Below are 27,319 nucleotides of genomic sequence, written 5' to 3'. Positions count from 1 at the left end.
GTATATTGGTCTCGCATCTGCGTTTAACACCGACATATTTTAAGCGATTTTCATAAATATTTGCTAGACATCTCTCCAACCAAAATTCGTTAGTTGAATTAGATACGTCCAGCAGGCAACACGTGTGTGCCTTTCTTATTTCTTCGATTGGAAATAAATTTTGAAGAAAAAAAATTTTTAAGCCTTTTTTGGTGTGGTTAGTTAGACGAAAAAAAAAAATATTTAAAAGAGACGTCTGTTGTGCACATAAATTTCTGTGATGGGAGGGCGGAATATTTGTTTAAAAGCAACAGTGTTGATGATCATTGTATTGGGCTTAATAGACAATTCCCAATCCGTAACGTACCTTTCCGATTATGTGAAAATTGCTAAATGCTGTCCACTAGGCAGTGAATTGATAGCGGTAACTGATGAGAATGGACTCAAAACCGAATACCAATGTAGTGGAACTAGACCAGACGATGAACGGAATCAAACATTTTTCGGTTACAATTTAGAAATAAGCGATAAGAGTCAGATACCGTCCTGTGATGATGTTTTATTGTTCGATTTTGATGTGGACGGCGAATTAATTTCAAGTGATAGTTGCATTGATATGTACCAAGGAGGGTTACATGGACTTACGTGCTCGGAACTGTTCAAAGTCGAAGTTCACAAAGTGTTTAAGTGTTGCGCTGAAGGTAGGATATCGGCAAAGTGTTGGTTCACTATTTCTAAGAAAGATTTTACGATTTCTTGTTTGCAGTATCCGTTGAATCGTTGAATGTTATTGCGAATAAACAATGAAATTATTCAATTACGATTCTCGGTATACTGAAAAAAAAAACCGAAATTATTTGCATAACTATGTACAAAGGTGTTATTTACACATTATCGCATTACTAAACAGTTTTTCATATTGAATTTATTGTTGATACACTTCATGTCAACAATAATAAAAAATCAGATAACACAAATATTGGTTAAATATTTTCTATATTTATCGAGAGGGTACACAAAATAATCATTCGGCTCGTTGATCAATGAATAATTTATTAACTTCGTTTGATAAAATAAATCATCACACCGCTTCTAATCGGTATATTTTATACTGGTCACGTAGATTCCAGAAACATTTGAATCGAACAGTTTTGGTTCTCACATTTTTCTATTAACAAAAAACGGTCAATCTTAACGTTTGGCGACCTAATATATCTTAAATAATGACTCTCTACTAAAACTCTTGAAAACATACCTGTCGGAATAATGTCCTTTTAGAAACGGAAGCAAAACAGAAAGAACCTTGGCTTCCAGGTAATGTGGTCTTCTGTAGCGAAACGTATGTAAAAACGAATGAAGTAAAAGAGTTTCACCCTAAACGAAGTAGTAGATTTAATTATTACATCGCAGTACGTCTTAATTGTTGAACAACGTTGATGGATAAGTCCAAAGCTAGTTGCTTTACAGATTTCGTCATTTGTGAGGCACAAATTAAACTGTGTTGGCTATGTTTTGCGGTAACAAATCAGTTTATTATTTTTCTAATGCTCAGCTCACCCATACTAACGAGAATTTGAATTTTTAACCTGCTAAGTGGCCGATCTGTGTGACCGAAGAAGTCGGCGTTACAGATTTGTGAACCGATTTCTTCTTCTTCTTTTTCAGCCTATTTCTATCCACTGCTGGACGTAGGCCTCCCCAATTCTCTTCCATTCCGAACGATCCGTTGCCACTTGTTGTCAATTTGCGCCTGCAATTCTCTTTATACCATTATTCCATATCTCTCCCTAGTAAAAATAAAAGTCTCAAAAGCTCGAAAAGAGACGTCTCACGTCTCACAATACAAAGGATTTGAGACTGTGAGACGTCTCTTTTCGAGCTTTTGAGACTTTTATTTTTACTCGTTTCGGTAGTCTACCTCTAGGTCTTATTTTAGGTGGTCTCCAGTTCATGATCTTTTTGGTCCGTCGTTCTTGCAATATGCCCCGCCCAGCTCCACTTTAAAGATGCTATTCTTTCCTGACTTTTGTTTGTTGTCGAATCCATTGATTTGTCATTCTATCTCTGAGCGTAATTCCAAGCATACTCCGTTCCATGGCTCCTTGTGCCACTCTTAGTTTATTTTCGGAAGCTTTTGTTAACGGTAACGTTTCCGCTCCATGTGAATCGATGTGAATAACTTAGGTGAGATGGTGTCAACCTGTCGCACACCTCTGCCAATTCTGAATTTTTCCGTGCTTTTATGGAGTTTTATACACGACGTAGCGTTTTTATAGACGTATCGAATTGAGTTGGAGTACCTTGAGTCTTCTATGCACTCGTCTAATGAATCCAATATCGACCATATTTCCACTGAATCAAAAGCTTTTTCAAAGTCTATGAATATCAAGACCACAGCAATTTTGTATTTATTGCTTTTCTCGATTAGCGTTCTCATCACATGTAAGTGGTTGTTTGTGCTGAATCCTGATCTAAATGCAGCTTGTTCAACAAATTGGTAGAAGTCGAGCTTCTTGGTGTTCCTCTTCGTAACGATTTTCATGAACAACTTGTACAGTGTTGATAAGATGTCTTTTTTTTTATGCAGCAATGTAATCACTGCATTTTCCCATACTTCTGGTACTTCTTCCCATTGGAGACATTGATTAAACAAAGTCGTTATTGCACCCAATAATGAGTCGCCACCTAGTTTAATGGCTTCCACTGGAACACCATCTTCACCGGAAGACTTTTTGTTTTTCATTTCGGCTACTGCAGCCTGTACTTCGTCAATAGTTATGTCAGGCAGATCTTCCGATCCTACGTTTCCTATTATTGATCTATCTTCAGTGGTATTCGTCGGATCTGGTCGAATTGATGAGAATAAATCTTCGTAAAAATCCTTTGCGATATTTAATATTGCATTTCCATCTGAATCGTTCCTGTTTTATCTCGTAATTTGAAGATTTCTTTCTTTGCGTTCGTCATTTTTGACCGTAGGACCTTCATGTTGCAGTTAGTTTCAATTGTGTTTTGAGCCAGTTGAACATTAAATTTCCTTAGATCTGATTTCATTGCTTTGTTGATAATTTTTGCCAAGTCTTGGTATTCTACCGAATCTCTCTTTCCGTCTTTTATCGACTGTACTCGCCTCGCTTTCAGATCTAGTGTTTCTCTACTGAGTTTCGACTCTTTCATTTGGACGGATTTGCATTTCAGTAAACTCTTTTTCCTGAAAGCTACCAACAAGAGATGTAGTTTGAGCCCCATATGAAGTTTATAGCCCAAAAGTTTGTGGGATATATGACTTTGAAAGTGGTATATTTTGGGGATCCTGGATAGCCAGAAATAAATTCTTTTTCGGAATTCATGATCTCACTTTTCGCCATTGCGTTGCTTGACTCGCCCAACTAACCCGATCATATTTTCTCAGATTTTCTAAAAAAAAAAAATTGGAATAATGTAGGAAAATTCGGGAAAATGAGAGAAAGTCTAGCAAAATAATGAAAAATTCAAGCAAATATTGGAAAATGTTTTCCCAAAAATAATATCTGTTTTATGTGTTGTATATGGGAGATTTCAAAATAAATAAATAAAATAAATTTTCATCGATTAAATTTGAAATTACAGATGAATCATCGCTTCTTTTACAATGATCCATAAAAGGGCTAATTCCTTCGAATTTCATTCAATTACATTAATTCAAAAATTTTCTGGCCCCCCCGGAACTTTTCCGACATAAACTTTCATATGAATATGAATTGTATATCCAGAAGCGTCTAAGCCAGGCAACGACTATCCTAATTTTTGTTAAATACTTCCTAGCATGAACATGTCTCATTTAGAATGTAAATAAATCTTAAAATTAACGAGTTGTTGGAATACGGTGGAAGGTTGTCTTAGCTTTCGTATGCCATATGCCATTTAAAAAACGCATACATTTAATTTTTCACCGTACCTCACATATTTAATTTGAATTATGTGGACACCGAATCAACGTATCTCTGTTTTTATCAAACCGTTATGTTCAGTTAACATGGCAGTACCTCATGAATGAATAATGACAACGCACTTCAAGCATGATGATTCTCCAAATATTAAATAGGGTGCCGAAACTTCACAGTCAACTGTAAAACACTTTTAAAAAACCACTTCATCCAAATAGTAAGTACACTTTACTTTTGAGATTAAGTCCAGTTTAAGTTCTGACGTGTGACCCACAGATTAGTTATAATAAACTGGTTGTCGCACTCTGCGAACACTTTATACAAACATTCTTACGCGTATGCAAATAATGTATATCCTTGGTATCGGGGATACCGGGAAATTTTTTTTGCCGAAAAACCGGATGCAGGGAAATTTACTCAACGTAGCTGCAAGAAATAACGAAAAGAAGAAAAAAATGGGAAAATTATTAGAAATCGGGAAATGACTATAAATGATCGGGCAATGGTCGGAAATCGGGAAATGACTAGAATTGACAAAATGACTAGAAATCGGGAAATTACCAGAAATCGTGAAACGACCAGAAATCGGGAAACGGTCAGAAATTGAAAAATGGCCAGAAATCGGTAAATGACCAAAATTTGGAAATGACTAGAATTGGCCAAATTACTAGAAATCGGGAAACGGCCAGAAATCGGGAAATTACCAAAATTCGGAAATTACTAGAAACCAAGAAATGACTAGAAATCGGGAAACGACCAAAATTTGGAAATGACTAGAATTAACAAAATGAATAGAAATAGGGAAATAATCAGAAATCGCGAAATGAAAAGAGAACGGGAGACAGCCAGAAATCGGGAAATGACCAAAATTCTAGAAAAATGATAAGTTGGTACGCCCGTGGCGAGATAGAAGGGGACATTGGAATGACAGTTGGCTTCCATGGGAGAGAATGTGAGAGAGTGACATACAAATTTTCTCACATTCTCTCCCATAAAATCCAACTGTCATTCCAATGTTCCCTTTTATCTCGCCACAGGCGTACCAACTTATCATTTCTCTGCAAAATTCCGAAATGACCAGAAACCATTTCCAAAGAAATTGATAGAAATCTGGAAATGACTAGAAACATGGGAATAATTAGAAATGGGGAAATGAATAGAAATATAGAAACGGACTATAGTCGAAAAAAAATGACTGGAAATGAGAAAACGACCAAAAACGGAAAATCGGTCCTTGTAATCGAAAATTGACTGAAATACTAGAAAATCGTAAAAATGTCGAAATGAGTGGGAAACGAACAGGAATCAGAAATTAAAATGATTAGTTGTTAAAAGCGAATTGAGATCGTTTGTATGGGAAAATAGAATATTTGAAAGGAACAGAATTCAAACGTCTAGTCTTTTTTCCACTAGCGCTTCTTTTCTTGATTATACATTTTCATTCATACGTAAGGCCCCATTAACATTATTTTTCGGTCGCTCCGCTCCTGCCTTTCTGATGATATGAAGAAAAACATTTTTTGTAAGCTGTATCAAAAAATGTTGATGAAATGATTGCCTAATGTCTTTAGGAACCTTAGAATAAGAATAAGAAACATTGATTCTGTAAGGTGGTAACCATCACGTGACGACATCCTAGTCATAAATTACGAGAATTCAACAATTTGGAATCAGTGGATTTACATAAGTATGTTGCTCCAGTAAGATTCAAAATAAATATTTTTTACCGGGAAATCTCAATATTATTAGCGGGAAATTCGGTCACATCTTAGTGGATACCGGGGAAAATCGGGAAATCGGATTTGGATACCGGTAAGAAAACATTATTTGCACACGCGCATTCTTAAGTGGTAGCTCTTATCACTAAATCCTTCGAATTTGAAATGAACTAAAAGATTTCGATTCATTTTGTAAAACCTTCAGACCAAAGGAAGTAACAGACATGATTGTTAATTAATAAACAGAAGAGTCGAAGTAATCGAGCGTCAATAAGAGAGAAGTGAAGACTCAATTAGGAATTCTATATGAAAAAGTATCCGACTGGTATTTGTGTCGTTCAAGTTTTGTTGGGACGTGTCATTTCAACATTAAATTCTTATTTTAAATGTAATACGCGACATGTAAATACTTATGCAAATAAGAAGCCATAAACGACTACCAAAATCACATATTAACCTAACCTTTCTCGCAACACAAAGGATTCTTCTACGACATAATTAATCGCGAATGTGTGGAAAGTCTGTATGTGCCCCAAGACTTCCATAAACTCTTTAGCAAATCCGTTGGAATTTTTCAAACGAATGTACCAACTTGTGGAACAAACGAAATATTCGTTGAATATGAAACCGACATCCACAACACCAAGTTAATACGAAGTGGACTAAAATTGTCTGCCATCGAGTCGGAAATTTTAAAACCCGGAAAGTTTTGCATCGATGGGATTGTTAACTCGGAATCGAATGAAACAACGGCTTCACCCGAAAACGGAATAATAGTTCGGTCATGTCGACCGAAGGATCTGTGTGCGGGAATGCCGTGTGTGCGGCGTTGCTGCAAGACCGATATGGCTTATAGACGGTTAAATGGTTCTATAACGTGTGTTCCATATGCAAGACATATTAAACCGACATTCTATGACATTGGATCACCGACTAATGAATCAGCAAGTGGCTTTTTGGAAGTTGAGCCTTCAGGTAAATTTTCTATTCAAAATTGTTTTGTGGTTTTATTGGACATTTTATGGTAATGCATTATGCTTGCTTATATTTGGATGAAGCCAACTGTATTTTATCCAAACAAATAAATGCTACGCCTGCATCTGTTTAAAATGGTATCGAAAGGAATGTTGTATTTTTGGTCTGTTTATATTTATTTTGTGGCCAAGAAATATCTCTGAAGGAGGATGTTCCTAAAATACATGATACATTTGCCACATAATTTTCCTTTCAGTTGTTACTTTCGTAAATAGTCTGTACATGCTACACAGATAAAAATTTAGAATTAAAATTGTAATCCTGTAAGGGATTACTTTCAGTAAGTAATTTTGTTAGGATTACATTTTAATCTTATGCCAGGGACTAAAGAAACTCAAATCTTCGGTGGGTTAAAATCGGGATTAACACGTAGGGGATAATGCTCGAGGAGGCACTTTAGGCACACTGGAAAGTACGAAGGGGGTCGAGGAATACCTCCAGATAAATTTCTAAAAATCAAAAATTTATTCGGAGATATTCCTCGACTCCCTTAGCACTTTCCGGTGTGCCTAAAGTTGACAAGTCACAATAACCGGCAACGTGAGTGATAATAGTGACAAGACTTCCCGCTTTACAATTTTTAACGTCAACCGTTTCCACAATTTGAATCATTCGGATTGCCACCCAATCCGATGTAGAATATATTTCAAGGAATTACTGACGATCCCTCACATACGATCTAAGTCTTTTTTTTAAGAAAAAGTTCTTCAAAAGACATTTGATCCCTCGAGGATTATTTTTCTTTGTAACAACGATTCGAGAAAAAACTCCTACAAGTTTAAGATCGAAAAGCTCAGTGTAAAGACTATCGACTGCTGTGCTGGACGTCCCTAGGAGGTAAATACAACAATTTAATATTTCTCACCGCCAGTTTCCCTGCTATAATCTCTCTAGGACCTAAGTAATGAAAGTAATTCCTGAGCGAATTAAATTTAAATTCGCTAGCGTAATGTTAATCCAAAAAAGATTAAGATCTAGGTCCATAATTCTGTCTGTGTACACACCAAACCTATCCCAATCCACTTAAAAACAATCATCGCACTTTGTGAACACCGCCGAGTATTTACATTTTCGTTGATTTCTTACAAACAGTCGCGTGGTTATCTAACAAGAAAAGTAAATTCTCTTGATGACGTCATCTTCTAATGTTAAGAAGAACACCCATCGTAGAAAAAAATAATTTCCACCTAAATTATACTTGTGTGTATATAACACAGATCTTTTCCATCTTTTCGTACACAATAGCATCGAATTAAATAAACATTTCGTAGAGAGAAAATCGTAAATTTAATGGGTTATAAACAAACAGTTCGAAATTTTGGCTGGATTCAGATTGAAGATGTAAAAATATTTTTTGTTTTGTTACAAAAGCATCACCTTTAGTGTAATAATTGATAGAATGGCTAAATTTAAACGTGTTACAATTTGGTCGGTAAATTTGGTTTTTCTCGGGCATTTGAAGAGGATGTTGGAGCTCACACTGTTGACTTCATCATTAAATATTTGTCTCAAGATTCCGTTCCTGTGTGTATACCAAGACGAGACATTGGCCCATCCTATATTCATTTATTATTAGCATTTTGTATTTACATTTATTATGTGTGAAGTCACATTAACCAACGAAATTTATTTTATTTATTTGTTGTTCTTTATTCTTCGCGTTTAAACATTGATCTAATCAATCGAAAATAAATAAAATAAAAAGAAGCTAAATATATATATTACAACAACGCCATTGCAATAAGGAAAAGGCGAAGAAAAAAAAATTGGATAAAATTTTCGTTCGATTTTGCTAATAATCGAAATGGTCTATCCGAGCATCAATTCCAATATAATTAACGCGATATGTGTGTATCGATTTAGCAATGAAATTACATTTTATTTTCTGTTTTATTGTGTAAATAATGGGTCTGGGTGAAATTATATTTTCAGTGGGTGGCGTAATATAAGCCTTAAGTCTAATATCTAATTGTTTAGCTTATGAAATGGAAGGGAATGAATTGGTTCGTTCTGGGAGCAATACTGGTGCAGTGGTATATTATATTATGGGGAAATTCGGTAATATTATGTAAAAGAAACTACTATGATCCAATTTACAATCTTCTTAGTAAGCACTTACACGACATAGTAAATCCAGGCAGGAGCGTTTCATTTCTCGGATGTCAAATAAGGTACCTAACACACTGTTTGAAAATGAGCTCAAATGAACACTGCCATAATTGATTTAATATTACTTCGCAAAAAATGAAAGGCTATTAGGTTTATCAGGTCTCTAGTCAAATCAAGTGCTCCTGCTTGTATTTACTCTGTCGTATGGTATTTAAAATGCAAGCTACGTTGATAACGGAACGTTATCTACAAAGTAAAAATTTTCCCTGCGATGCCAAACTCGCTTTTGGGGGTGATAAAGTCAATAAAATTTAAATGAAAACTGAATACAACCAGGTGTACAGGAGGATGAGTAAGAGTATCGTTTAATCGAACCATTGCTGACATAATGCAGTGCCTATTTTAAGGAATTTTATTTCCAAAAATTTCCAAAATTTCACAAATTTCACAAAAATTCTTAAAATTTCCAATTTTTTTTCTGTTAAATCTCATTCCGAAGCAATCAGTTAAATCAAAGACATGAAAAACAACTAAAAAGGCAGTAAAAACAACTAAAAAGGCAGTAAAAACAACATTTACGATGCAATCTGTTGTGTTTTTAGATGAAATGACGAAAAGTTATGGAAAAATTTGAGAATTTTTGGAAATTTAATTTCCTTAAAATAGGCCCTGACATAGTGTGAAGTGGATCCATTGATTGATTACATGATCCTATTGGACTTCATCAGTCATTTAGTCGAAAATTAGACTAAATCAGGCCTAAATTAGACTCGACCCGAGCTTATTAGTATATTACGTTCGTGGTTCTAAAAATTTTAATTTTGAAGAGTAGGAACGTTATAGCCCGACCCGAAGGGACCATTAAACGAGGAAATTACTGATTTAGTAATAAACGACCGATAAATTAATTCAAAACTACAGATAAAAAATAATAAATGACCGATAAATACGGTACCGATAGAAAATAATAAATTATCGATAGACAAATTCACAAGTACCGATAAAAATATTCAAAACTACCGATAACTTTTTACCGATAAAAAGTGATAAAACACCGATAAATTAATAATTTTACGACTATTCATCGGTCAAATTCCATTTTCCATCGGTAGTTTATTACTTTCTATCGATAGTTTATTAATTTCTATCGGTAGTTCATTATTTTCTATTTGTAGTTCGTTACTGGGGCCATTCTGTTGACTTTTCTTCGATTTCAAATGGAAATTTTTCTACTGAGAGCCTTTCTGTTAATTTTTTTCGATTTCCAATGGAAATTTTTCTACTGAGGACCTTTCTGTTAATTTTTTTCGATTTCCAATCAAAATTTTCCAACTGAGGCCTTTCTGTTAATTTTTTTTCGATTTCCAATCAGTAGGATTTCCAATATGTTCGCTAAAATGGGCTGCATTTGTTTGAACACTAAATGGTTGAAATTTAAAAAAGCCCTGCTGGGACTTCGCGGTTTAATTTAATTTGTACACAAAATATGAAATCTGTACACAATAAAAAATAACTGTACACAAAAAAAAATTCTCGTACAAAAAAACCAATAATTTGTACACAAAATAATAATTAATTGTACACAAAAATGTTTATTCCCTTGACTGAAAGTCAGGGTCTTATGAAAGAAAATACCCTTAAATGTCCGTAACGCTAAGTTCACTTTGATATTTTGAAAATGTTCTACATTGGCAAAAAACGTTAAATACAGAAAACGTCCGTACACTTGTGGACTCGATAACTCGAGTAATTCTTTACCGATTTGCAAAATTTTGGTTTTAATCGACGGAGAATGAAAATCTTGAGGTTAAGTTCGTAGATGGGCAATATTGGGATAATGAGATGGGAGTAATTCTCAAGAGAATTTTATTCCTTGTTACAGCGATAACTTCCATAATTCTTATCCGATTTTCAAAGATTTTGTCTTAATCGACGAAGATTGAAAATCTTGAGGCTGAGTTTGCAGATGGATAATGTTTGAACAACGAGATGGGAGAAATTCTACACAGACGCTTTCTCTTGTTACCGCGCGATAACTTGAGTAATTTTTACCCGATTTTCAAATTTTTTGTTTTAATTGACAGAGAATGATATTGAAGTAGTGAGTTTGGAGTAATTGTAAACATAACTTGTTTACCACGACATTTTTGCAACGGATTTCCAGAAAAATTTCTTATTTGACGAGTAGTGAAATTCTGGATTTCTGGTCTAACAATTAAGAAGTACTTCCCAAAAGAGTTTTTGCTTGCTTGCTTGAGAAACCGATAGCTCGAGTAATTCTCAGAGGCTTCAAAAATCAATTTCGACCAGTAGCGTAATTCATGTGGTTAAACTCGAACATTGGAATTTAATTGGACTAGTAATCTGGGATATACGACAATTTTTGCGTGAAATCCGTATTCTTAAAAGAATTTTTTTCGTTCCTAAAATGTTTGAACGAGTGTGAACTTTGTGGCCAGAGCGAAGCGAGGGCCGTAATTCACACGAGTTATATTTTTTCAAGAGGTAGGCAGGAAATACGCCAAATTATACTCAGACGCTTTTCCTTGTTATCGTGATAACTTAAGTAATTTTACCCGATTTTAAGTTCGTAGATGGATAATATTGGAGTAGTGAGGTTGGAGTATAATTGTAAACACAACTTGTTACCGCGACATTTTTGCAACGGATTTCCAGAAAAAAAAATTATTCGACGAGTAAGTGAATCTGGATTTCTGGTCGAACAATCTAGAAGTCTAGAACAATCTTGCTTGCTTGATAACACGATAACTCGAGTAATTCTCAGAGGCTTCGAAAATCGCAGATTCGAAAATATTAAGTGTTTTCGACCAGTATCGTAATTCATGTGGTTAAATTCGAACATTGGACTTTATTGGACTGGTAATCTGCGATATACGACAATTTTTGCGTGAAATCGCGTTCTTAAAAGAAATTTTTCGTTCCTAAAGTGTTTGCACGAGTGTGAATTTTGCCAGAGCCGTAATTCACATGAGTTTTTTTTTCAAGAGGTAAGCAAGAAATGCGCCACCTGTTCAGCACTTTTAGTAGACTATATGGGTAATTCCATGGTTAGTTGCGTTACAAATTTCGTTATCTGTGAGTCATAAAGTTAATTGTGCTGGCTATGTTTTGCGGTAACAAATCAGTCTATAAATGTTCTAATACTTAGGAGACATAGTGCTTTCATACCAACAATAATTGGAATTTTTAGCCTGCGAAGTCTGACTTGTGTGATCGCAAAAGTCGGCGGCTAGTTGCGTTACACGTTTGTGACTTTTCGAAATATTTTCACCAAATAAAAACTGATTTCGGTAAACTTTTTTTCCCTGAAAGCTATGGTCAAGACGCGCAGTTTAAGCCCAATATGGTAACCCAAAATTTGGGGGAGATATGTCTAAAAAAGTGATATTTTTCGGAGGTCATAAATAGCCAGAAATATTTTTTTTCACAATTGGTGGTTGTTACCCCACAGAAAATGTTGTTTCGCCTCAAAACCGTTTAAAAAAATGGTTACAAAATTTTTCGAGATAATCTCGACGAGTTAAAATTCGAGGATGACTTTTATCACCACTGGGAAGCTGTTGTCACCTACTTTACTCACCCAACTAACCTGATTGGCTCAAAGTTATTTTTCTCGTGAAGTCATATGCTGTAGCTTTCGAATGACACCGATCTTCAGTTTTTATTTGAAAAAATGTAATTTCGGCAACGTTTGGGTCGAAGTGATTTTACCTTACTTCGAAGCAGAATGAACCAAAAATCTTCAAAAAATTTAATTTCGTGTCATTTGGAGCAATTGTGGAATTATGTGGTCCACATCTACAGGAAAACAAATTTACAAAAATCATTTGAGATTTATTGAGAATATCTCGGAATGTCGAATACAAACAAACACTTTTTGGTCATGTCTCCCCGAGACCGCATTTTACAATAACCTCATATTGGTGTCAAACTACGCGTCTTGTCAATAGCTTTCAGCAAAAAAAAAGTTTAGTGAAATCGGTTCAGGTTTCGTGAAATAAACTAGAATTTTCAAAAAATTTCTGAAAACAAGCATACATTTTTATGGTTGTATCTCCCCGAGATTTTTGGCCAACGACGTAATATGGGGCTTAAACGACGCGTCTGGTCAACAGCTTTCAAGGAAAAAAAAGTTTGCCGAAGTCGCGTTTCAATTGGTGAAAATATTTCGAACAGTCACAAATTAGCTGGAATTACCCATATAGGAGACTCAACTAAGACATCGCTCGCTGGACCTTCAACTCATAGCTCTTTTTGTTTCTTCAGGAAATTAAATAAATATAAGTAAAATGAAGCATGTGATGACCGATGTTTTCTTAATAAAAGAGATATCACCGTTTCATGTGACTTTAATTTTGTGATCTCAAAAACACCACCTCATTTAAAAATGGTTAGAAAACTAAGGCTGGAATTATAGAAAAAAAATAGCCAGTCAAGGGACCTGACCCACCCAAGAGGTGGGGCCTAGTTTTGTACATAAAATGTCAATTTTGTACATAACAAATAAATATTAATACAAAAAATAAATATTTTGTACATAAGAATTAATACATTGTACAAAGAAAGAGTGATACTGTACACTAATTTTTTTTTTCATACACATATAAATACATATTGTACACAAAAAATAGATTTCGTACACAAGCATAAGAACAAGAAACTAGATGTACGGCACGGAAAGAATAAATATAATCCTTATACACAATGTGGCACCAAAGTTTTCGATATTATCCCTTATACACAGTGTGGCACAAAATTCTCAATCTCAATATATTCCTTTAACAGAGTAACGCACCACAGAGTGATTGTAGGTGAAAATTGGATTTTACCTTTAAGTGAATAACATTCAAAAGTTGATATACGACACGGAGAGAATCAATATTTTCCTTTTACACAATGTGGCACCAAAGTCTCAATATTTTCCTTTTACACAATGTGGCACCAAAGTCTCAATATTTTTCTTTTACACAGTGTGGCACCAAAGTCTGAATATATTCCTTTAACAGAGTAACGCACCACAGAGTGAATGTAGGGGAAAATTGAATTTTACCTTTAAGTAAATAGCATTCGAAAGTTGATATACGACACGGAGAGAATCAATATTTTCCTTTTACACAATGTGGCACCAAAGTCTCAATATTTTCCTTTTACACAGTGTGGCACCAAAGTCTCAATATTTTCCTTTAACAGAGTAACGCATCACAGAGTGAATGTAGGGGAAAATATAATTTTACCTTTAAGTGAATAGCATTCGAAAGTTGATATACGACACAGAGAGAGTCAATATTTTCCTTTTACACAATGAGGCATCAAAGTCTCAATATTTTCCTTTTACACAGTGTGGCACCAAAGTCTCAATATATTCCTTTAACAGAGTAACGCACCACAGAGTGAATGTAGGGGAAAATTGGATTTTACCTTTAAGTGAATAGCATTCGAAAGTTGATATACGACACGGAGAGAATCAATATTTTCCTTTTACACAATGTGGCACCAAAGTCTCAATATTTTCCTTTAACAGAGTAACGCATCACAGAGTGAATGTAGGGGAAAATATGATTTTACCTTTAAGTGAATAGCATTCGAAAGTTGATATACGACACGGAGAGAATCAATATTTTCCTTTTACACAATGTGGCATCAAAGTCTCAATATTTTCCTTTTACACAATGTGGCACCAAAGTCTCAATATTTTCCTTTAACAGAGTAACGCATCACAGAGTGAATGTAGGGGAAAATATAATTTTACCTTTAAGTGAATAGCATTCGAAAGTTGATATACGACACGGAGAGAGTCAATATTTTCCTTTTACACAATGTGGCATCAAAGTCTCAATATTTTACTTTTACACAGTGTGGCACCAAAGTCTCAATATATTCCTTTAACAGAGTAACGCACCACAGAGTGAATGTAGGGGAAAATTGGATTTTACCTTTAAGTGAATAGCATTCGAAAGTTGATATACGACACGGAGAGAATCAATATTTTCCTTTTACACAATGTGGCACCAAAGTCTCAATATTTTCCTTTTACACAATGTGGCACCAAAGTCTCAATATTTTCCTTTTACACAGTGTGGCACCAAAGTCTCAATATATTCCTTTAACAGAGTAACGCACCACAGAGTGAATGTAGGGGAAAATTGGATTTTACCTTTAAGTGAATAGCATTCGAAAGTTGATATACGACACGGAGAGAATCAATATTTTCCTTTTACACAATGTGGCATCAAAGTCTCAATATTTTCCTTTTACACAGTGTGGCACCAAAGTCTCAATATTTTCCTTTAACAGAGTAACGCATCACAGAGTGAATGTAGGGGAAAATTGGATTTTACCTTTAAGTGAATAACATTCGAAAGTTGATATACGACACGGAGAGAATCAATATTTTCCTTTTACACAATGTGGCACCAAAGTCTCAATATTTTCCTTTTACACAGTGTGGCACCAAAGTCTCAATATTTTCCTTTAACAGAGTAACACACCACAGAGTGAATGTAGGGGAAAATTGAATTTTACCTTTAAGTAAATAGCATTCGAAAGTTGATATACGACACAGAGAGAATCAATATTTTCCTTTTACACAAGGTGGCACCAAAGTCTCAATATTTTCCTTTTACACAATAAAACCATATGAACATACAGTGCAAATCATAAACTTCCTATTCTTTCACCGGCGTTCGGTCGAAATAACTATTTTTTTATAACTAACTACAAAAAATACTATAGGCCATATCAACTAATGTATCAAAACAACTAATGACAAAAATAACTATATTCGAATATATCGACTATATTCCAGAGAATATCGACTATTTCGAGTATATCAAAAGTTTTCGAGAATATATCGACTATATTCGATAGTATATCGACTATATTCGAAAAAAGGTCGACTATATTCGATGGAATAGAGTAACCAGAATTCACTTGATACTAATAAGTGCAGCATCAACAATTTAAATACTATTATTATTTTTAGGGAATAGTGAGCGCCGCAGGCCATGAAGAAAATGGAAAAAAAAAGCGGGGTCGAGGGGCGGCAGCCCCGCAAAGGGGGGTCAAGGGGGGAGTATCCCCCTTGAATGTTCAGGAGATTGTCTACGTGTTTTATCCGAAAATTCATATTATTTTTGTACGGGAGTAATTTGTGTATTTAGTAATTTTTGACTCCAATTGTTTGTGCTTAAGTCAGAAAGGTGTTAGTTATTTTTGTCGTTAGTTATAAAAAATTAGTTTTTTCCATTCACTACTTTGTTGCGGAAAAGAAACCACGCGAACACCTAATACAATATAAATAATACTAGAGTACAAAGTGTTTTTCTTATGTGTACGAAAAATATTTTTTCTGTACAATATAACTGTCTCTGGGTACAAAATAAAAAATGAAAATGTACAAAATATTCAATTTTATGTACAGAATACATTTATTGTGTACAATGTAAACAATCTTGTGTACAAAATGAACATTTTTGTGTACAAAATATTTTTTTTTTTGTATAAAAATCATTTTTTGTGTACAGAACTCATTTTTTGTGTACAAAATGAAATGAACCGGACTTCGCCCGACTGAGGCAAAAGGCCCTTCGGGAATCGCCCGAACGCCCAGTATGGCCAGTTCGGGCCTGGACGGGGAGCCTCAAGACATTTACGACATTTATAAATTGGTTTTTGTTGTGTTTTCATTTCTCTATTATTACTTCCGTTATTTTTTTCTATTTTGTTTTTTCTATTTTTCGTATTGTCTAAAAAATCTTGAGCACTAAAAATTTATGTTTGACCAATCGATAACAACAATTGACCATTAACATTAATTATTATAAACTGCCGATAAAAAAAATTAAAGTACCGATAGAAAATGATGAACTACCGATACAAAATAATGAACTACCAATAAAAAATAATTAATGATCGATAGAAAGTATTAAATTACCGATAGAAAATAATGAATTACCGATGGAAAGTAATAAACTACCGATAATAGTATATTACTTCCGAGGTTCCAAGTTGTGTATTTGATAAGTGGGGTGTTACCGAATGACCCGAAGGGGAGGGCTGTATTCCCCACTTGTCAAATAACAACTTGGAACCTCGTAAGTACAATGTTTTACGTGATTAGGCAATGTAAATGAAAATGAAACTGCCGTAACACGTAAAAAATGATAAATGATCGATAAGACGACCAGTTTATCGGTACTTTAGTACTTTTTATCGGTAAAAAGTTATGGGTAGTTTTGAATATTTTTATCGGTACTTGGGAATTTCGCTATCGGTACTTTATTATTTTTTATCGGTACCGTGTTGATCGGTCATTTATTATTTTTTATCGGTAGTTTTGAATTAATTTATCGGTAGAATATAATATCCCATTACTATGTACATGATTCTATTAAATTAGATAAGTAGTTACGACATGGTCGTTGGTGTTTAGAAGCTCATCAACAAAGCTCTTCTGTTGTTAACTACAACAATTGAATGCTGGTCAGTAATCTCTGTTCTCTTAGATAGCAAAATATTTGCTAAAACATTTTAAATGACAGTAGGAAGAGATTTAGACATTATTATAGAATGGTTGCCGTCCATAGAGGGATAAAATAAAAATTTTCCAAAGATACCTGGCTCAACTTCGCTTTAACATTTTCTGTATACTCGAAACTCAAAATCTATGCAACTTTTTCTTCGAATTATTAAGGTTGTATATCATTCATCGTTAGTATTTTATATATCCGACTACATGTAGCTAGAGATTTCGACTAAAGCACATCGACAAATGACAAATTTACATTACAAATAAGCAATGATGATCCGGTATTTACTTTACTTTTGTTTATACATTCTAATGGTGAATGAAAACGTTTCAGCGATATTTACAGTCTGGTTCCAAATTTGCTCTTTTTTCTACAAAAATAGTGAACCAAAACATAACAGGGATCGTTCCGTAAATCATGTCTCACCATATTTCTTAGACTAGCGAAGCGGTTCAAGAATAGGGTGTATGCTTAAACTAATCATACCTAGACAGGAAATTCCGAACAGAATTTCGTAAAATATGTGTCCTGACATTAAATACATAATCCGTAATTGACAGTGCACAATTCACAATTTCCCTTAATTACAAATTGTTAGTGAAAAACTCTACGTAAAATTGTACGAAATGTGTGTGTCGGGACCCCATTTTATTGTATGAAATACCAGTCTATGAATGATTAGTCTAAGTGTATAATGAGGTAAATGTGAGGTAGATGTATAAACTATTGCTGCCAATCGACGAAAAATCCAAAACTGTGATAAGTGAGAATTTTAATCTGAACAATGGAGAATACATGGAACTGCCACCGCAGAAATTTACCTCCAATTGACCTATATATTTCCGAGATTTTCGATTGATAAATTTTGGGAAAATATATTCCAGCGACGGAATTTTTGGTTTTACCAATAGAATTTCTCCTTTTACCAATTCGATGAAAATATTGGTAAACCGAGTTATTTATACCGCTCACCCAAAACTAAATAACGCTGGAATATTACCATCCAAAAAATCTCCTCCATCACCACGTCCACTTATTATTCTCTTTTTCAGTAGCCATAAAATATCATCACTCCACACCCAATGGTGTCTCATTCAATCAAACTAGAATAAAATAAATTTTGCATACAAAAATAAACGACTCTTCGACTGTAAGAATCCCATTAATTTTTTGCGTTCGATTTTTTTTTCTACATTACCTGAACCGAGACCTGAACATAAGGTCCTCATCATTCAAATAAACCTTCCATCGTTCAATAAAAATAAAGAAAAGTTGGATTAATTGCTGAAATATTAATTTAAAATTAAAATAAACACAACCGGGAGAACGCTAATTGGGATCGATCATTTGTTCGCCGGCGAAAAAATTCGGTTACTCGCTGAAATTCGCGCGAAAAACTGATGATTAATTGATTGGAAATGAAAATGATTCAGCCAAACAGCCGAAATTTATGTTTGAAAATAAATCTCACCCAGCAATTTCAAATTGTTCGGACAGTGATTAAATGCATGCTATTCTGTTGTTTATGTAAAGATCACATTCCTGCTTTCTTTTCAATTATATCGCGAAAACGATTTTCCATTAACAAAAATAATTTCTTTCCAGTTTATGGGCTAATAAACACTCAAACGTGCAACAAATACAAGTTGAACGATGAACCGGATGACGCTCATTACATTAGCCATGTTGATGGCTCCCTGCACGTTAATCATTTTGAGAAGCCATTTTCGAATGATGAATACTGTGTGGAGTTTTTAGATACTGGAACTGTTGATGTAAGTAAACGTAGTCAATAAAACTGCCAATCAGCTGAGCTACAAGTAATTATCGAAAAAATTCTAAGGGGCTATGTACTCGGGTAGTTGTCTGAAGGGATTTCTATTGTAGCTCTAGTTGTGAAATTTCCTCGGAAATTGCAATGCTTGGTGTCAGGAACAGTGACAAACTTTGACCATGAGACTCTACTTGTAAACTTTCAAGAAAAATTATAAGTTTTTTCGAAGCGAGGATTAACTAACCTTAACCGCCTTCCATTTTACTTATTTCCAGATACACACCTTCGTCTGCTTCTCACCGTATCCGCAGACTAAGTTCACATATTATGCTATCGGCTTGACTATTTCATGCATTTTCCTCGCGCTGACACTCATATGTTATGCATGTTTACCAAAGGTTTGTATATTTACTTAAATATAAATAGCTGCAGCATGCAGTCATCTGTTAACGACAGTATCGACAAAAGTAAGAGAAATGCTACTGCTAACAACTCTTCTCTTACATAAAGCCAAAGCCAACACCAAAGCACCTAGCGTAGTAGTAGAATACTGCATACGTCAAATATAGTAATATCTACACTAACGACATGACCTTGAAGAGGCGTAAAAATAGAAAATTACATGGTAAAGTACGCTTTCGTGATTATTTACTCTACTTTACATAAGAAATAATCAAGCGTTTGTTTTGGGTTTGTCACTTTTGGTTTTCTGCTACTGTGCTAGGTCATGGCTAGGTGTATTATATAGACATTTAATTTCATTTCTTTTAAATTTTTTTGTCGCTTTTCTCTGAGAATATAAAAAATGGAATGATTGTACCCAGATAGAAGAAAAAAAGTGAAAATGTGCTCCGTTCCGGAAGCTATTAATTTATGAACGAAATAAATTCCGTCTGACACTTTTCGATTTTGAATTGTTGAGGTAATTAGAGATAAACGTTCATAAATTCTAATGTCAGTCCGAGTGATTTGTCAGCATGGTATTAAGTGCGGAGAGTGCTGTCGGCACAATCTCTTAAGCAAATGCCTTGTAAGTGTTTGATGAAGCACGAAAATCAATCTACAAGGTGAACACTTACCACATCCGTTAGCATATTTTGTCATGGAGTTTGACAATTTAATTTTCATTCCGCTTATGATTCGTCAGATGTGTACATGTATGTGAGGTATATGTCTAGTACGTAAGATTGATCTCTTTGACACTTTTGCCATAGTCTGCTGTGGTGACAATATTATTGAATAGTCGAATTGTAAATTGAAACAGTAAAATTATGCCTAGATGGCGCTGCGGTTGAAAGCAGTGGCAAGAAGCGGGAATTTTAAGATCAAAAGTGTATCTTTTGCATACGTCAAAATGACGTTTTAAACGTCAAACTGAAATATATGTCGAAACTTCACTCATCTTCGATTCTATTTTTGAAATAGATTTAAAGAAAATCAGCAACATTGCGACTACTTTGCATATTTGGTTTGGTTTGACGTTTCAAACGTCACTTTGACAGTTGGAATAGATCGATTTCGGATTCCAACGATCTCACACATTTTCTATGTGGCGATACGCTTAGAGAAATGCTGAGCTACATGAGAAAATGGTTTACGGAGAAGTTGTGCTCCAGCCAGTAGTTTTATTTATTTACGTACAAAAGCCTAAAGATTTTGAAAGCTTTGAAACAGTAAAGACACATATACGAGACGGTGTTTGACGTACCACGGCAGACTTGGGGCTCTATCTCTAAAGAGTTTTTGTGAGCTTGACTTGTCTGCCAATGTTGATCCGAATGGTTTGGGTGCTTGCAAAAGCTTTCATTGGAATCTGTTCCGAATATCCCCGATGGCTTTTTTTCAGATGGAATCAATCAACCGATTTGACAGCATCTTACATTTAAGTCTTACAACTACGATTTTAGAAAGTAAAAGGATACCCAAGTATAAATTGATTTTATTGATTATGTTCTGCCACTATTAGGATAGTATGACATGTACCCAATACCAAAGCTTTGCCAATAATGTCTAACCCTCAGTCATCAGCACCTGTTACATTCTTAATCCAGTTGTAATATGAGCTCAGTCTTATATTAACACTGACTTGTCCTGCCACACACGGTTCAACCCATGACATTATCCCGATCACTTTGTTGCTAAGGTAAACTGGTCCTCCAGCGTCACCTTGAAAGTAAATTTACGATAACATCGAATTAGGAAAACATTTCATGGCAATACACCTAGAAATAATTAGTAAACCTGGACAATTTGCACCCGCGCTATTGTATGTGCAAATATGTCGATCGCTAATAAATCTCCTGGCGACGAAGGGAAATTTAACATGACAATCTGCAATTGTCATAGTTGTGGAAGCTCGTCGTAATAAGTTTGTGGACAAATTAGAATTCGTCGTAGTCTGTCCCCAACCATACATTATGGCGTTCTTTCCTTCTACAATTGTTGAGTTGTTCAGAACAGCTGCTTCAATACCCGAAGGGAAAGCAATATCTTTGTCAGTTCTCAATAGTCCGATATCATTCATTAAGGTTAAATTCTGCGACAGAGATTAAGAGAAAATGTACAAATACAATGTCTTGTATTGTGAGATTTCTTTGTCTGCTTTACATTAAAGTTTTGATGCATTTCAATTTTGTCAATACCATACACTGTACCCAGAACAATATTAGTGGTTCCGACAGCAACTGCCGTATTATGCTTAGTTTGACCTTCTAAGCACTGTGCCGCTGTTCCTATCCAACGTTTATTGATGATGAATCCACCGCAGAGATGAAATTGTCCTTGGAGATTGGAATATCGTACGGATACCATCGAGTAGCGGTCAGTTGAAGTTCCAACATTAGTTGTGCTTCCTCCCAGAAGACGGTGTTGTGTGGATGAAGATGATCCTTCATTGCCTTGCAGAAGGAAAAACGTCAGCAATAAACATACCCGGAATGAATTGACCATTTTCTGTTAGATTGAACTTTTTTCTCGTTACGGGCGATTGACTGGCAATATTGCGTCTAATGGTACAGTATTTATAGGTAAACATTCATCGGTGGAATCAGTTCAATCGTAAATAATTTTGAAGAGCGTATCGAGATACAATACGTCACGTGGCAGTTCAGTAGTATGTCGATTGATTGAAGGTTTAGGTGAGGAGGTGAGTGGCGGGACAGTTTAATTTTTTGAATTTTTTATTGTGGTGGAATAGTTAGCTGGTGAGCTTAGCAGTTTAACATGAAGATCGAGAGCACCGAACGATAAATGATTAATGATAGCATTGAGATTCGTTTGTATTCCACTGGAATCCCAAAGCTATCGAAAGATTTTCTAAAGCACACTAAACATGCGATACATTGCTTAATTTAAACACAACTTTTACTGATTGTGAGATTTAAAGAGCTTTCAAAAGCTTTCGAGATCGTTATAGGAAAAGTTGAATTTTTCTGTGGACTACAAAAGAAACTGAAAGCTCTCGAAGGCTTTTGAAAGCTCTTCAAAGCTCACAGGCAATGCGGTGCGTTGCTTTATTTTAACACGGTTTATAAGAGTTTCCATACAACATGCAAACATGACCTCTTTGTAAGAGAGTGATTTTTATTGCATGCAGCTTTCACTAAACTTTCTTCTGGTGTTTCTTGTAGCTTCACAAGAAATATCTTTATCGCATATTATGCAATCGGGGTATCGTGGATAATTTTGCTGCAAGTTTACAACATTTGATTACCGTTTGATTTCATGAACTTACTTTTATGATCCCATCACATTCCTTTGATAGATTAACATTTCAACGATAAACGACATTTATAAGTAAAAATATTGATTACATACTAGCCTGTCGGTCTATATGGATTTACGACTGGCTCTTGAGACATGGCTACGGTAATCTGGTGAAAGTAATTAATTTGTGCGAAATGCGCGCAATTGATTTTTAAAACTGATGGTCGCGTCATCGCAATCGTTACTTTCAGAGCGATCAAAACCATTGAAAAGGTCGCGAGCTTTGGCCCAAGAGAAATAGGTAACCAAATTTAAAAAAAAGGAATTGACAGACTCGTTTGATTACAAAATAAATTATAAATCCTGATCCACACCTCCATCTTAGGCTTCATTAATTACTGAAAGCTCTCAAAAGCTTTTAAAAGCTCTTCAAAGGTCACACTCAGTGCGATACGTTGTTTTGACATAACAGGGCAGTATTATCAGTACAAACCGAGGATTCATTTGAGTTGTAGCTCCGTTATATCGCAGTCGGCATCCTGACTGGTCAAAGCTTTGGCGAATTCACTCTTAAGCTTCTTTACTTTCTTTTCCAATGGAATTCAAAAGAGAGCGTTACGTCGTGCGTTACGTCGTTGCGGCCTAACACCACAGTTTTGTGAGCATACAATTTCTTTCTACTGTTGCCGTTTCATCTCTCTCATTTTATACCAGTGCCGTTCGTTTCACGTCATTAAACAATGAAATTGTCAAATCGCCTAGTGTAAGCTGATAAAAATTTTACTTTTTTCCAATTTATTTTTTTCTCGTATAGAGAACCTAATCTCTACTCGAAACAATCAGCGCTCATTTCGAGATTTCGCAAAATACAAAAAAAGAAGAGGTTTAAACCCAGAACCAGCAGCCACATGACACAAATATTCTTTCTTTCCTTTCCTGTCGCTATTTTAGCGCGGCTTATACGATGAACAGCATACCCAGACTCACTAAGACGGAGCGAATTAAGTACACGTGTAAGAACTCCGATTCAAAATGGTATATTTATCCGAATATTTCGCGAATGTCCAACATCCTACAATAATATAGTAGAGAAGGCAAACATTCGGACCGTCAAAAAAGATGATTGATCATTATCTAATGAGATTTGATTTTTTTCCCACTTTCAATTTTAATATTTTGTTATGTTATCTTGACTAAATATTTGATGTTTGACGATATAACAGAAATTTTTCGGACAAATCACAATCGTTTTATTTTCAGCTCTTAAATTTACATGGAAAAACTCTTGTTTGTCATGTAATTAGTTTGTTATCAGCTTACATATCACTGGCTATTGTTCAATTTCATACGGAAACTAGATTGGAACTATGTTATTTCGTAGGTAAGACAAGTTTGACCATAAGGATTTAAGGATGTTTGATGAAAATAATTGAATCGAACGTGTTGTGTCGTTTTTTTTTCTTCTTCAATTTCAGCTTATTTGATATTCTTCTGCTTTCTCGCTGCATTTTGCTGGCAGAGCATAATGTGCTTCGATATATGGTGGACATTCGGGTAAGAATTGAATCTCAACTTTGAAACGATTTTTGAACTTAAAATTTATTGATTCGTTATTCATTGTTCGGCGAAAAAGTAAACACTCAATCAGGGTCTGTTTAAAGAGTTTTTTTCTAGAAAATTTTTGAATCTGGACATTTTTAAGAATTAAAATTTTTGAAAAATCTGGAAATTCTTGAGAGAATTTTCACTCGTTTCTGGATTTTCAAAAATTTCGATAATTTTCATGAATTTCGCAAATTTAGAGAATTTTTAATAATCAATTTCACACGAAATTAGACCCTGCTTCATTGGTTGCCTTCCATATAACAGATAACACAAACAATTTTTTCCGTTAAATTTTCTTTTGATATAATTTAGTTCACACCACGGTAGAACACGATTATATTGACTATTCATTACTGTGCGATGTTGATCAGTATGGTATATTACATACCATTGGTATAATCGTGTGTGTATGTTGTAAGGTCGATAAATATTGTGATTAATTGCGAATTGCGATGAAATATGGAACTAAAATAAAGTCAAATATTGACCGAATAAATAATCAAAACATTTTGGTCCGGTCCGAACAAATTTTTATGGATCACAGTAAAATGTGCGGGTAGACGTCAATTTATTGATAACACAAATGGTTTATATTCATCATTACCATGATAGCTGTTAGTTTTTGAAGTTACAGTTGAGTAAATAGTCGGTGAACGAGACCTGTAAAATGTATATCAATGCACGAGTTAAAAAGTCCATGAAAAACCTTCCGTGGCCTCGCCATCTCTAACACATTCTTTGATCTTTTTTAAGGTCTTTGCCGAATTAAAAAATTCGTTCTTATTACAAATTTTGAACGAATTTGCTATTTGCATCAAGCAAAGTAATAGAACAGTAATCGAATCTACTACTTGATTTCGCCTTAATATTTTCGACAGACTGAAATATATAATCTATTACTTCATTTGGTTTAACACATAACTTGCTTTATTAGACGATGTACGACTCTAAGAAGAGATCAATATTTACGACTATCGTCGATGTTCATAACAAATGATTCGTCTGTAGAGTCACATGCGTTGTAGATTCCTAATTTAATTTGAGACTACCACTTTATTACTACTTTCATATTCTGTTTGACGTCCTTAATCTATATTTTTAAGTCACCTCTAGACTTTGCTCATATAGCACACCGTAAGCTTTAAGCTAAACTAAAATATGAAGAAAGGCGTCCACTCCACCTTTGTGAGATATTTCGAATGGAGCAACCCTTAGACCGAAATTGTTAGTTGGTTTTCGGCGGGTAGTTTTTTTTTGTGGAAAATTCCATATTTTCTTGAACTATGCCAAATTCTCCTACATTTTCCCAAATTTTCCACACAAAAAAAATCTGGGAAAATTCAAGAAAATATGTGTCTCAAAAATGGCCCCTGGTTTTTATCCATACACATTGATCCATCCATTACCTCGACCTTGTTTTTATTTATTTATTTATTTTCATTAGAGACTACTACGGCTATCATGGAATCCGGATGTAAACAAAATAAATCTCCAAATAATCCGAAAAAATTAATCGTCCGAAAGCTCGTTAATACCGACAACAATAACAAAAGCTTAAAATCTATTTACCTCCTTCTCAAGGTCAGTTCGTACATCACGCGGAATGAGACGCACAAAGGAAATGCGCAGATTTCTGCTGTACTCCCTGTATGCATGGGGTGTTCCGACTATATTGACAGCATTAACAGTTTTCGTGGATTATTGTCATTTGGTGCCGGACATTTGGAGTCCTCAAATGGGAGCGAGAAATATGTGCTGGTTTGCACGTGAGTCATTTCGGATGTGTTTCAGGAGGGATGAACTTGTGATTAAACTTGTGTTTTGATTATAGGCGAAAATTGGCGCGGCCATTTCATATTTTTCTTATTTCCAATTGGATTACACATTCTCACCAATGCCATTCTGTTCATCCTGACTGCCATTCATTGTAACAAAATCAAAAGCGAAATCAATGCAATGCAATGCGCCAAAGACAATGACCTACAAGATAAGAAAAGGAAATTTCTGGCCGACAAAGCAAAGTAAATTTGTACATGAAGTTGGAAGACCGGACAGAGAATTAATTGATCGAAATACTCAACAGGTACACGATGAATTTAAAATTGTTCGTTGTTATGGGAGGAACGTGGGTAATGGAAATTGTAGCAACTCTGCTACAAGAGGTAGAACAATGGTGGTATATTTCAGACTTCTTCAACATCTTCCAAGGGGTGCTCGTTTTCTTCATCTTTGTTTGTAAGAGGAAAGTCCTGGAGGCAATAAAACAACGGCTAGGTATACATCCCTGAAATTTTGTCTCGAAATTCAATTAAATTTCGAATTTTCTCTTCAACCAACTGTAGGAATTGGACGAAAGAAGACAAAGGGTCAGACCACGGTGACGACACAACTCTCGGTTACCAGCAACGGAAAGCTTGGAAAAAGCGCCAGCACATCAACATTATCAACGTCAAATACAAATTTGAATGTTGTGCGCAAAGCTGCTTAAAATTGTTAACATTGTATACCATTCCATTTACATTTTGAAAAGCTTTTTCGTTCGCTTTGGTCTACGCATTAACAAAAAGTTGAGTTTGAGTAAAAGGAAAATGAAAATTACGCAGCACGGCTGGTAATCATTGCCAACCGTATTTACGTTTGTAATGTTTTATTACTTGGAACATTTTTAATTATCTTCGACTGATTAGTTTAGTCTTTTATGGGCGGAAGAAGCTTAATTTTTACAGCTTTTGTGCAAAAAATAAAAATTGAGTGTTATCAGTAGCATATCCTATATAAACATGACACACAGAGACGCAATTTACATATTGATCGGTGTTGTACAAGCTGAGTGTGTTTCTGCCGTTTATTATATGATTGTAATGATAAGTAAACTGTAGCAGTGTTGCCTTTAAATATACTCTCTATGTAGTATGCGGA

General features: G+C 34.9%; 1 protein-coding gene across 1 annotated transcript; it reads left to right on the top strand.

The window, feature by feature from the left end:
• LOC119078511 (probable G-protein coupled receptor Mth-like 3) lies at positions 1–27,319 on the top strand. The gene is made up of 10 exons (XM_037186072.1): positions 1–680; positions 6,104–6,598; positions 18,922–19,091; positions 19,366–19,488; positions 24,056–24,176; positions 24,271–24,349; positions 25,982–26,166; positions 26,232–26,421; positions 26,484–26,674; positions 26,743–27,319. Exons 1-10 carry the CDS (start codon positions 260–262, stop codon positions 26,886–26,888), a joined length of 2,121 nt encoding a protein of 706 aa, XP_037041967.1. The 5' UTR covers positions 1–259; the 3' UTR covers positions 26,889–27,319.

Source organism: Bradysia coprophila, unplaced genomic scaffold (genome assembly GCF_014529535.1).
Source record: "Bradysia coprophila strain Holo2 unplaced genomic scaffold, BU_Bcop_v1 contig_297, whole genome shotgun sequence".
In the NCBI taxonomy this organism is placed as follows: Eukaryota; Metazoa; Arthropoda; class Insecta; order Diptera; family Sciaridae; genus Bradysia; species Bradysia coprophila.
The sequence above is the reverse complement of the archived record's forward strand: the minus strand, read 5'-3'. Positions and strand labels throughout refer to the sequence as shown.

Bases quoted from the DNA above. Each gene is read 5' to 3' on its own strand.
- LOC119078511 (XM_037186072.1), top strand. From the start codon at position 260: ATGGGAGGGCGGAATATTTGTTTAAAAGCAACAGTGTTGATGATCATT. The intron at 6,599-18,921 runs GTAAATTTTCTA...ATTTCTTTCCAG, and splicing joins TTTGGAAGTTGAGCCTTCAG to TTTATGGGCTAATAAACACT. The intron at 24,177-24,270 runs GTAAGACAAGTT...CTTCAATTTCAG, and splicing joins GGAACTATGTTATTTCGTAG to CTTATTTGATATTCTTCTGC.